The sequence below is a fragment of the Sinohyriopsis cumingii genome, chromosome 10 (genome assembly GCF_028554795.1).
Source record: "Sinohyriopsis cumingii isolate HCF-2022 chromosome 10, ASM2855479v2, whole genome shotgun sequence".
NCBI classification, from domain to species: Eukaryota; Metazoa; Mollusca; class Bivalvia; order Unionida; family Unionidae; genus Sinohyriopsis; species Sinohyriopsis cumingii.
In genome coordinates, this window is record NC_142970.1 from 9,266,088 (window position 1) to 9,278,793 (window position 12,706).

Consider the following 12,706-nt stretch of genomic DNA (forward strand, 5'->3'; position numbering starts at 1 on the left):
GGATGTGCTTTCAATTATAATAAGACAAGCATGGACTGTTTATTCAGCTGTGTCTATTGATAACAAAATATAGCAGTTCAGAAGTAAAATCACAAGCATGTTAGCATCGGTAATGCAATTTCACGATTGCCGGTAATATGGAATATCATACAACGATACCATCAATATTCATGCAACCGGAAGTTACTACCAGTAGTATAAAATACAAAGCCAAGTTATTGACCTGGTCTCGTCTTACACTCCAAATCGACTTATATATGGACGAAGGATGGAAAATTTACAAAATTGGTCAATTCGACTTATACTCCGCATCGACTTATACGCCGGAAAATACGGTAGTACTTTTATATACTGAACTAAAGCTTTGTGCATAATGACTCTAGCAACTGTGGCTTCCATAACAACCAAGTGAGAAATTTATTTTTTACTACTGGAAAAAAATGCCACAGTAAGTTTCAGTCAGATTTCTTTGGAATGTTTGTTGAACATGATATATTACGGTTACATCTGTCTTGTCTCCCCTATCATCATTGTAGCTTCATTAGTAACTGGGTGGAAACTTGTTTTCATCGTTGAGAAAATGTCGAGCCAGTTAGGATTTGCTTTGACATTAGCAATGGTGTGACATTCATAACAACCATAAGAAAAGCAAATTGTCTACTTTTCCCAAACAGCTGAGCCAGTTTGAATCAAATTTGTTTGGAATGCTCCTATCAAAATTGTATTAAGGGTGGGGAGCCACAGCGTCTTTGGTTAGCATGCCAGACTTGCGATTGCAATGGTGGGGATTCGAATGCTACCATCAGGTCAACTTGGGTAAGCTACCGTGGTGTGTCTTTGGACAAGGTATTTGAATTGCCTCAGCAGTAAATAATGAACTTGTGTTGCTGTACCATAAAGCAGCAAACCAAAAATATTCAGGGTGGCACCTCTAGATGTGGCTTCCTTGGTAATTGTTTGAAAAGCCTAATTCCAACTTGCTTTCTAATACTCCTGCGACTAGTTTAATTCAGAACTTTTAGGAATGTTTGTTAGGACAGGCTCTATCAAATTTTGTGTTTGGTGTATTTTTCCTTGCAGTGAAAACCAGTTGGAAAACCTTTTCAACTTATCTAGAAGCACAGAGCCAATTTGAATAAAACTTCAGAGAAATGTTTATTAGAACATGTATCAGAATTGTGCCTCACCCTCGGCAACAGCGTGGCTTCCATAGCATACTTATGGAAAACCCATTTTAAGCATCTACAGAATGAATCAGTTTTGATTAAACCTGATAAGACTGTTTCTTAGGACAAGTTCTATCAAAATATACCCATGCTGGCTCACATTGCAGTGGTTTGGTTTCCTTAACCGGGTGTTTCTTAGGACAAGTTCTATCAAAATATACCCATGCTGGCTCACATTGCTGTGGTTTGGTTTTCTTAACCAGGTGAAAATAACTATGTTCAACTTTTTCTGGAATGGCTTAGCCAGTTTTGATTACATATGTAGGGAGTGGTTCTTAGAAGAGACTCTATCAGAATTTTTTTGATGTAGCTCCCTTAGGAATGGTGTACTAGCTTATACAGCAAACATAGGGAAAATCTATCTTGAGTTTCTTTAGAACAGCCAAGCTAATTTGAAGCAGACTTTGGTATGGCTGTTTCTTTGGATATATTCCTGTTTAAAGTTAGTTAAGTTCAGGGTTGCTTCCCTAGCAGTGATACGGTTTTCTTGAGAAACCATGTGCAAAGCTTACAAATGATATTTATTTCTTGTAAGGTTTAGCCATTATTATTATTACTAATTTTTTTAAATACAAAATTATCATTGAATGTCTTTCTCTCAAAATCTGCTTTAGCAGATCAAACCAGTTGTGACTGATAGATTCCTTGCATGTACAGATGATGCCAGGGCATCATTTAATCCAATTAAAGTTCTCTGAAGTAAAAAAAAACCCAACCTCCCCCCAATAAAACATGCAGTTAAACATGCCAAATACCAAAAGTTTATACCATGTGGATGGATATCTTGCTAACAGGAGTGTCTCACAAACCAAAGCAACTTCTTAATACATAAGCTTATTGGCCAGTGAATGCCAGGTGAGCAATAGCAGGCCTTTTTGTAAAGCAAAATCTGATTTATACACATGTCCAAACAGGGTTTTAAGACCATGAAAGTTTCATGAACAATTGGCCTCACCAGACTGAGCAACACTATTATGAGCAGCAATTTTGTTCTTAAGGGAAATGTGCATACCATTGGTCAGTGATCAACTGTCCTACACTAGGTGCTCAAATAGCATGTCATTATAGTTGACATAATAACATATTTTAGTTGAGTATTGGGGAAAAATATTTCCAAATGAATCAAAATGTTGGATGCAGTGAAAGAGATATCCTGCTTCAACTAGTTGTGTCCTGGTCCCATTTGTTTTATCAGTAGGTACATGTATTGTCACAGTATTAGGCTGCAAGCTAAATAGCTTATGTCTTGGCAGTGGAATCAGTGCCAAACAAACTTTCTTTTGCATTTCAGAATTATGCATATATATTTTGTTACATTTGTGTACTTTGAGACATTTTTACTTGTCTTTAGCTTGTTTATCATTGGATAGAAATTTAGCATTTGCAAAAGATAGAAGTGATTGAATTCTTGATATTCTGTAAGTATGCAAGTGTTAAATTAAAGCCCTGGTTGATTTTGTCTTAATTTATATGAAGATACGTCTTCACCAGCAGGGCTTCATGTTGCTTTGAGTATGAAAATCTCTTTGTTAAGTAACCAACATTCTGTGTGTTACATAATACAGTATAAAACAACTGCAGTTAGAAAGAAAATATTCTGTGCACAGGAAATTTGCTAAAATTTTATGTCACTGATAAACTAATTAGAATGATTTTGATAAAATTTGATAATGCGTGAATAAAGTGATTCGTGCTAAACTGAATTGCATGATTAAAATTCTTGTTTATCCACATTATGTGTTACCATGGAATGCAGATAATCACTGCTACACAGCTGTATATTTGAAGGCTCTGCAAGATATTTGACCATAATATATTGTACATGAATTTATGCCAATTTATTTTCTTCATTTTTCAGCTGTTCGCAATGATAGAAATAAGAAGAAGAAACAACCGAAATCAGAAAATTCCCAAACCAGTTTTGATTCAAATGAGTTGACTGATGAGGACAGAGCATTACTTGATGACATTTTAGAAGCCCATCGGCAGACTTGTGGCAATAACTCAAACATGGAGAAAAATCAATCTCTATTTAATGTGAGTGTGAGTAACAAAACCAATAATTGCTCCATCAGTAGCAAGCTCAGTCATGATTCTACAGGGAATCATAACCTTGAAGAAGAGTCCCCTGTGAATAACCATTCCCACTCAGATAAGGAGAAGAAAGAGCAGGATATCAAAGAACCAGGAATACGGTTACTGGGGATGAAATCATGCCCAGGCAAAATAAAAGAGTTAAGCATACACGGGGAGAAAGAAATTAAGGTAGGGGAGAATCAGTCTAGTAGTTGTTAGATGCACATACTTCTGTGCTGGATGTGTAACGTAGCCTGCTATGGCTATCTTGGTTGTGGTTGGTCTAACAGTACTTTCTGGGCACAGCTAATATAATTCCTATAGACCATAATGTTAATAGTTAGCAAAATTACTTTACATTTGTGGTAAGGCTGGTAAAATGCACTTTCATCGAAAGTGACCAGTCAGCAACGTCCATTCTTTTAAATAGCATTTTTGATATTCCACCAAACATAAGCTAGTTCCATGGCTTAAAAAATTATCAGAGTAATAGCTTTCATCATTGAATAGTTCAAAGGATCACCATTGGTACAAATGCTTAAAGTATTTGCTTTAGCGTCAATGAGATCTAGGAGTCACTGTTTATGCCAGTGGCAGCTTCAGCATTGGTTTTGGTTAAAGTTTTCTGTCTGGTCATTTTAAAATCTTGTAATTCGTTTTGTGGTTCAAGTTTTCCTGTATGGTCAGGAGTTTAAGACTCGAAATAAAAAAAGACGAGAGCTTATGGGATGGTTTGATGCCTTTTGTTCATGATATTAGTTAAGTATCTTATTGCTTCCCCTTTCTTGCTAATTGTAGGATTGCAGCGAGACTTTAAAAACACACTGATCTCAAGTTCTTGTTTGTCCCAACTGAAAATAATACTGCTCAAATAGCCAGTATGGTGGTCACGGTTCAGTGTGATTTAGTTTAGTTTTCTGAATGGTTCTGGGTCTCAAACACTGGAAGGGAAAGCTTTCATACCTGGACTGTAGCATCACAATTTCTGGCATTCATTTTCATGCAGCCTAGCCTACCCTTTAAGGCCATTTGGAAATCTTGGTTAAGGTTTTTGGTTAAAATTGTTCTGCATGTTTGTAAGTCCTAAAACCTGGAAAGGCTGCTGTCCTACTTAAACTTTGGAATTAGCTCTGCTATTTCATATTCATGTTTTTTTTAACCCCTACCCTGCCTCTGACAGTCAAGCTAGGTCAAAATTATTTAAAAGTGAAAACATGTATGCATCGTGCAGGGGAGACATACAATTGCTTTGACTTTTTTGTTATGGGATAGTAATCTTTCATTGTGGTCCTTGATCTGGCTTATAAGAATTTTTTATAAAAATAAGAACAAAAATTCAGTTTACTACTTTGGTGTACAGGTTGGGGTAAAAAAGTTGTAAATCATTTTTTTACATAATGAAAATGTGTTGTTCCAATTTTCTTGTGCATTTATAATTTTGATTAGTTCAAAGATCTTAACAGAGATACTTGTCAGACCATTTAATCTGATCCAGCCACATAATGAAAAATCTACAAAGAGTTATCTCCCATGTTCCTAACTTTTGCAATTTGATGAAATAGCTATTTTTCATAGGCTAATAATTTTTGTGAAGTTCATGCCTGCTTGCTATTTCTTGGCTTTTTTAAAAGTTAATTTTATCTCCTACTTTTGCTTTGTCTTAGAAACTTCATTACTCAAAGTTTTTTAATCCAAGTCTTACTGAAATGCCTGACATTAAGAAACACAATAGTCAATATAAAAGCCTTAATAGATTGTTATTTGAACTATGTCAAACTTTCTTGACTCTGACCTACTTAATGCCTATATAGTCCATCAAAACATCAAAATATGCAATTTAAACCTTGTTATACTTTGTCTTTGATGAAGTATGACATATATTTACTAGACAGTTGTCTTCAGCAGAAATGTGAAAGTATATATCTTTTAATCATAATGATAGTTCCTGTGTCACTGACAGTTACATGGATGTACATTTACACCTTGATAAATTTTGATAAATGTTTACCTGCAGGAAAATAATCCAAGCCATTCACATGTGTAAAAATTTAAGTTTTACAAACTGCTCCCTCATTTTAATGTACCGTCACAACTCGTGAACCCCACATACAATGAGGGAGGGGGACATATATGGAGCAATTTTGCTAGAGCAATCAATCTTTTGAGGCTTATTTATCACTTATTCATTACGATGTAGTTTTAAAAAATTACATCCTTATCAAGTTTTAAAAACTTCTGTCATTTGCACATACACATTCTCAGTTCTCACTTTTGAAAACGAACATATGTAATGTCTGAGTTGATATTTTAATAATTATCTTTCCTGAGTTAAATGTTCCAATGCAGTTGGCTTGTTATGGTCACTTTATATTATAGACTGTGCTCAAGCAACATTAAATTCCAATATCAGTTAATCATCCAGTCACTTGATCACTTTATTTTCTTCAAGGAGAGGTTAAATCAGACCTCAGGAGAATATAGTTACTTGAATGAGGTATTGTGTAATCCCAGATTACTCTTTCATTTGTTTTTACATTCATTTCTTACACCCACAATATCTAGGGCCCAATTTCACCCGTGCTCATAAAAACTGATTTATATATAGATCTTGGGAAGACAAACTTAGCTATATCAAAACAAGATCACAGTGGCCAAATTTCACACGACTGACTGCAATTTGTGTACTGTATTTTGAATTATATTTGACCAATATGTGAACTTTGATATATACATATATCTCGGGAAGAGTAAATTAGCCATACCAAAACCAGGTCACTTTGACTTAATTTTCATGTATGACTTTTATCTTTCAGCCATTGGATTTGATTTTTGCCCTTAATATCTTGGACCCTATTTCATCAACAATTATGATACTTGGTATGTAAATGCATCTCAGGAAGATTAGCACTTGTACCAAAACAAGGCCATTTATGCTTTAGTGACTTGTATGTTCATTTCTTTATGTTGTCATTGGCTTGAGTCCCATTTAACATACATTAATGAAAACTGGTCACTGTGACATAATTTCTCTAATCTTGTTACTTTCTTATTTTCAGATAATCTTTCAGTACACATCCAATATAACTGACCCTAATTTAATTGAGTTATACTAATGACATTCAGCATATGAATGCATATCTAAGCAACTCTAACATAACAAAATTAGCTTACATCAATCCAGTTTTCAAGTTCAAGAAAGTATGCTTGTTTTTGGCTAAATATCCATTGTGTCAAAATATCTTCGATCCTATTTCAGCTACACATGAAACTTTATATTTAGATGCAGCTCAGAAAAATTACTTGGCCAGACAAAACTTATGTGACCATAACCTAGTTTTCATGCTCGAGTAATTTCAGTTTCTACATTGAATTCAGTCCCTAATCATATTAATATTAAGAAGAAGTGCTGCTACCTCTCAAATCCAGTAATGGTGGAAAGAAAAAAAATTGTCATTGCTGTCGTACATATCTTTTTTTCTGACCTTGTGCTCCGGAATGGTAGCATTGATGCCTATTGTTGGTTGTTATCGGATACTCTGTTGATATTTACTAATTTATTAAGTAACAATTTGTGTATGTAAACACTGTCAGTTTATTTTGTTAAAATTATTTAATCATTTATGACTTTCAGAAAATTAATAGACCATTTATACAAAATGCAAAAGTTTGGTGACAAATGAGGACAAGCATGTGATCTGCTTTGCCTGTACCAAATATTTGTCAACAGCTACATGTGGTGTTTGCACCTTACAGATGGAAATCATCTGATTCAGTTTAGTGTGATAAATACTAAAGACAAAAGAGGGAGACACAAAGTCTAGAGAGATGGACTGCAGCATATTAAGTTTACTTCCAAATAGGTCATCACTGGCCAGCTTAGTTGGAGACACTTTGATGGTTTTCCTGCATTCAGTGCCCATAGCAAACATTGCATTTAGTAAGGGTACGGATGGAGGAATTTATTCCCTGCCACCCCTGTTATTTCTCCCAACTTGACCTGCAACTTGCAGGAGACTGTTTTCTGTGTTTCAAGTTAGCCTAGTGTGTGCAAGTCCCCCACCCCTGCATATCTGAGCTTCACCTTTGAGCCTGCAAGTCCAGGCATATGGTTTTTTGTGTGAGCATTGATGATTTGCTTTGTGGAATAGATGATTTATTTTGCCATCAGTCCAGGCCATATAACTGTGTTCCAGCTGCCAACTAGCCAGTCTAGCTGAGAATCTATCACTTGTTAAAGTCATGCTATATAACATGGTACACCTTGGCATATGGAGCTATATGGGATCCATTTAGTCAGTTCGTCCAGGTGATAGCCAAGCCGACCAGCCAACATGCTTACCCTGATCTCACAATGGCAAGACCAAATCTTTATGGTGTATCCTTTGGGAGACATCAAACCATACACACGGACCAATATTTTTCTCGGATGTTGACAACATCCCTAATCAGGACAACTCCCACATTGACTTTGAGAATAACCTTAACCCTTACCTCATAGAGCATAGTGACAAAGTGCAGCGCACTATAAATAGAACACCTGTTACCTAGTCGACAGCATGCGCATAGGTCTGCCTGTGAACTGTTAAGCAATGTAGTGTATGTTACATTTAACAGCAGTTTTAACCATTTTACATTTATGCTACACATCTATTATATGTGGAAAAATTTAAGAGTAAAGTCCGATTGTTATAGCTGTGTAATTATTTTTCATGGAAGAATTTTTTATGTGCTTTAAAATCTTGAGAGAACTCGTTCACCGTTATATCAGTGAGGCCGCGTGACCAACCGTAGCTGCCATTTCCCATACTCGAAATTTACATGTTTTTCGTCTGCGTCTACATCACTAAGTCATCTGAATTTGATAATCAATAAAAACTAATTGCTGCCTACATAATTATCAGAGCCTTTACCTAAGTTATTGAATCTTTCATAGTTGTTATTCTAATTGTGAAAACTTCGTACGTACTGAATGAAATCTGCAACCGCCATTTTGGAGAGTGGAGATTACGACCCAGTTACTTTAAATAGCAGATATCGACCAGTGCATACATAGCGACCACGTGATCTGACGTAATTGTCATTCGCCGAAATGAATGTAGTATCTAATAGGGGGGTTTTCCCCAAAGATGGCACTGCGAAAACCAGCTCAAAATGGCTGATGTTTACAGCAGGCGTCAAAAGGTGCTTCCATGGGAATGGAGTAAAGGCGTCAAAAGGCGCTTCCATGCTAATGGAGTAAAGGCGTCCAAAGATGCTTGCATGAGGTAAAGGGTTAAAAAAAACTTACCATAAGCCAATTCTAGAGAAGAATTTTAAAGCAACCATGGAAGAAATCGGGTGATTTCTGAGTGCCCAGCCCATTCAGTGATGAGCACGTTCACAAATATTCAGCACAGAGCTGTCATCCTTAGATGAAAATATTGTGGCAGTGAATATGTCCAACCCGCTGTTTTATAAGAAATGGCTTGAATACAAACTCCAGGTTGGTGTGAAACATGATCACTACCTTCATGGTAGATTTGGCTTCACTAGCAATGTTTTGACTGGCTTAAAAGCAGGTAGTAAACATTATCCAAACCAAAATTGCAAGATTATTTTTAAGGTTGCTGCAAGCTTGTTGTGTAAGCTTGCGGCAAGCTTAGATTTGAAACCGCGGCAAGCTTAGATTTGAAACCAAGGCAAGCTTATGCAAGCTTGCTTATTTGCAAACTTCACTATTACTAGCTTGCGCAAGCTAGTAATAGGGAAGCATGTAATAGGTAAGCTTGCTATTGGCAAGCTGGTGTGAGCTTGTCATGTAAGCTTGCGGCAAGCTTGCACAAGCTAGTAATAGGGAAGCTTGCTATTGGCAAGCTTGCACAAGTTTGTCATGTAAGCTTGCATAAGCTTGCTAATTACAAGCTTGCAAACAAAACTGACCTAGCGATCTGCATCAGAAGAACTGATATGGCATCAATTAAATTATTCTATACATGGTCACATACCTCCGTTTTTCTAGCTCTTGATGTGCGAAAAGTATGTAATATTAAATATTAAAAAGAAAATATTACTATATGGTGAACATTAATTAGCATGAGATCTTACTGTCACAATGAAAGAAACGAATGAAGTCATCAAATCATTTAATAATATTTAATCAGATAAAAATATAAGAGCATATGAATCTCTGTGAGGAAAGTCATTATACTTTTGTTCTGTATGGCTTTATAAATATTCTACTAATTTACTTCCATGAAGAAATCCATTTGGGGGAGGCTGGTGTCAAATGGTTAGGTTCCATCTCTCACCTGTCAAAATGATAAACTGTTAGGTGAAAACAAGAATGTTTGCCATTTGAATCACTCTGAACAACCTCTCTAAATAAAATCCTCAGAATAAAATTCTGCATCCTCCTCTGCTTCTGGTGTGATTCAGGTATCATCCACTGAAATGGATTACAGCAACATGTACTATGTAACCGGAAAAAAAAAACCCAGAGTATATACCTCTTTGGCAAAAGCATTTCATTTTTAGTTCCAAAATCACTTATCAAGTCCAAAAAATATCAGTAAATGTTATTCAAGATAATACTTTAACTAATTCAGCCTCAGACCTGTTTTCAGTATCACTGCTGCTGTGCCCCAGCAGCACTAAGCTGTGTCTAGCTGCTTGTGCCCCAGAGAGGTTTTACCTGTTTGGAAAATTTTGTAAACATCATGCACATGCATTCACTCTTACCTTAATTTCTCTTCTTGTATCCAATAAAAATCCACAAAATTTTCACCAAATATTCCAAATGAATTTTCTACACAGTGATATATTTCTTTCCTATTTGTCCAAGTCTTTCACAATTTATTTACACACTATTTACAAAATTATGTGCCACATTTTTAGAAATATCACATCACTGCCCTTAATTTCATTGAAATAAACCAGGAAAATTTAAACTGTGATATGGTTTGAAATATTTTGCACATAAATTTTATTTGGCACTGTTCATATCCAGTTGTTGGTTCAGATCGAACTTTGTTCAGTGAACACATTTTGCAGGTTTTTTTCTTTGGCATGACCACTGGCTAATGTTGACCTTGCTGAATTGAGGGTTGAACTAATACTTCCCTTTTCCTTTTACCTACAAAGTCTCCAAGTAGTTGATGTGAAAGATTCATTCTAAACTCCAACTGTGTTCTAGCTCTTTCCCTGTTGTTTTTGGTGACGACATTATGGTTCCCTGATTGTTTCATCAGCAAATATGAATTTACTATTGAAATGTCAAAAAGGAAAAAAACAGATACTTCCACCATTTCAAAGACTTTCAACCAGTGTTGTAAGTTGCTCGCATTTGATCCGTATGGTCTACTCCATTCATGTACATGTTGTACAGTTTGACTGGGAGTGGACATGGAATATCCTTGATGGAACCATCTTTCTGCTTCCGACTAACAGATGTGGCCTCGCCATCACAGTTGGTACACAGTATAGTGATATTCTTCTTGTCACGCCAAACTGCAACTCTCATGTCTCCTTTCTGTTTGATTATGCTTTGGCCCTGCTTCTTCAGCTTTATTTTGTGTAATCCAGATGGAAGACCCTTTTGATTTGATCGAACTGTCCCACAGCCGTACATACTTTTTTGTCGAAGCTCAAGAAATAGGCCTAGAGATGTAAAAAAAACTCAATGTAGACGTGGTGTCCAAGATGAAACAAAGGCTCCAGCAAATCAAGAACAACCCTTTGTCCAAGATTCAATTCTGGATTGTTGTAGTTCCTTCCAGTGTAAACCTGAAAGTCCCCAACATAACCATTATGAGAATCCACTCGAACCCATACTTTGATGCCTTTCTTGGTCAGTTTTAAAGGAACATACTGCTTAAAGCCCAGTTGTCCTGAAAATCCAATCATTGCTTCATCAATGGACACCTCACGATGTGGGTTGTATTCTCTAGCACATGTGTTGCGAATGCGCTCCAATGTTGGTTGAACGTGGGCCAGTTTATCGTACCCAGGTGCTCTTCGAGGTGGGTTGTTGCTGGTGTCAGTCACATGAAAATATTTTTGTAGATTTTCAAATCTTGTACGACTAAATTTCAGTTCAATGCAGGAAGGATGGAAAAGTTTATCCTTAAACCAATACATATCTTGGGCTGGTGCTGGAAGAACTCCCATAACAACATGAGCCTCAATCAGAGCTTTTATCTCGTCTGGTGTTGTTGGATACCACGTTTTGTTTGGTGATAGTGATATGCATTTTTGTGCATATGCATTGGTTTCATTTGCAATGTCCGAGTACAGTTCCTCTGGAAAAAACAAATGAAAAAAATCAATTTCTCTTTTTTCCTTGTCCATGTTTGTTGTAGGTCCGGGATTTGGCCCACTAAAATCATCAATTTGGACAGGCCGAAGATGATCACTCCAATTAGCTAGATCAGCAAGAAATCTATCATCATCGCTATCAGCATCCTCCTCTTCTGACGATTCAATCTCAGAAACTTATATGTCCGATTCTAAATCAAAATTTCGCAAAATATCCAACTGCTGAGCATATCTTTCCTCTGCTTGCTCAATATTTTCGAGATCAAACCCGAGAAACTCCTCATTTTCGCTCTGATCATCATCAAAAACCACTCTTACGTCTGCCATCATTTTCGACTTTTCATGAACAGACCACATGTAGTTAAACTGCTCTCAAACGGCAACCCTTGGCTTCTGAGCAATTCAAATTTCCACAGATGAAAATAAAATCATTTCTGATTGGTTTAATAGTTGTTTAGTTCTTGGATAAACAACATTTGTAACCAATCAGAGATGTTGAATCTAACATACATTCATCACGCCTGGAGACGGGATCGGCCATTGAATGCAGTAAACAAATCACGACTACAGGCGGGATTGGCCATTGAATGCAGAAACCGGATCACGCCTACAGACGGGATCGGGGTCAAATGAGTTAATGAGCTCCTAAAATTTAGTTGTACCATCCATTTTGAAAGGCACATGTCCAACAAAGGGCACTTCAGAGCTTTAAACAACAAAAAACAAATCTGTTGAAACTGATTAGGTACCTTGAGACATTTTGAAATAAAATAACTGCCTTCTTCTTTAAGAATGAAAAGAATTAAATGTAACAACCTCTGAACAATTGTTGAATCTGATATGCGAGAGGAAAGAATGACCCTAAGAATAACAGAAATGAGATGACAAGTGTGCGTTTGATTTTTTAATCTCATAACCCTATTGTCGATTTACATGATAGCACTGCATTGATGACTGCAGTTTGGCAAACGCAGCAATAAATAATAATGATCTTCAGAGTTGTCATCTAAATTGTTGGGTGAAGCAACATTACAAAGTCATTTTTTGACATTTCAATCTACAATCTCGAAAACTGGCAAAATACAACACTCTTAAGTTAACTAACCAACATG

The 12,706-nt window shown here is 36.3% G+C and overlaps 1 protein-coding gene across 2 annotated transcripts in view; it reads left to right on the plus strand.

Annotated features, from left to right (window-relative positions):
• LOC149789582 (retinoic acid receptor beta-like) overlaps positions 1-12,706 on the plus strand; it is a 127,441-nt gene that overhangs the window by 76,185 nt on the left and 38,550 nt on the right. For both annotated transcript variants that reach the window (XM_089971606.1, XM_089971607.1), the window contains one exon: positions 3,085-3,491. In XM_089971606.1, the coding sequence (XP_089827732.1) occupies positions 3,085-3,491 (407 nt within the window). The remainder of the gene's footprint in view (positions 1-3,084; positions 3,492-12,706) is intronic.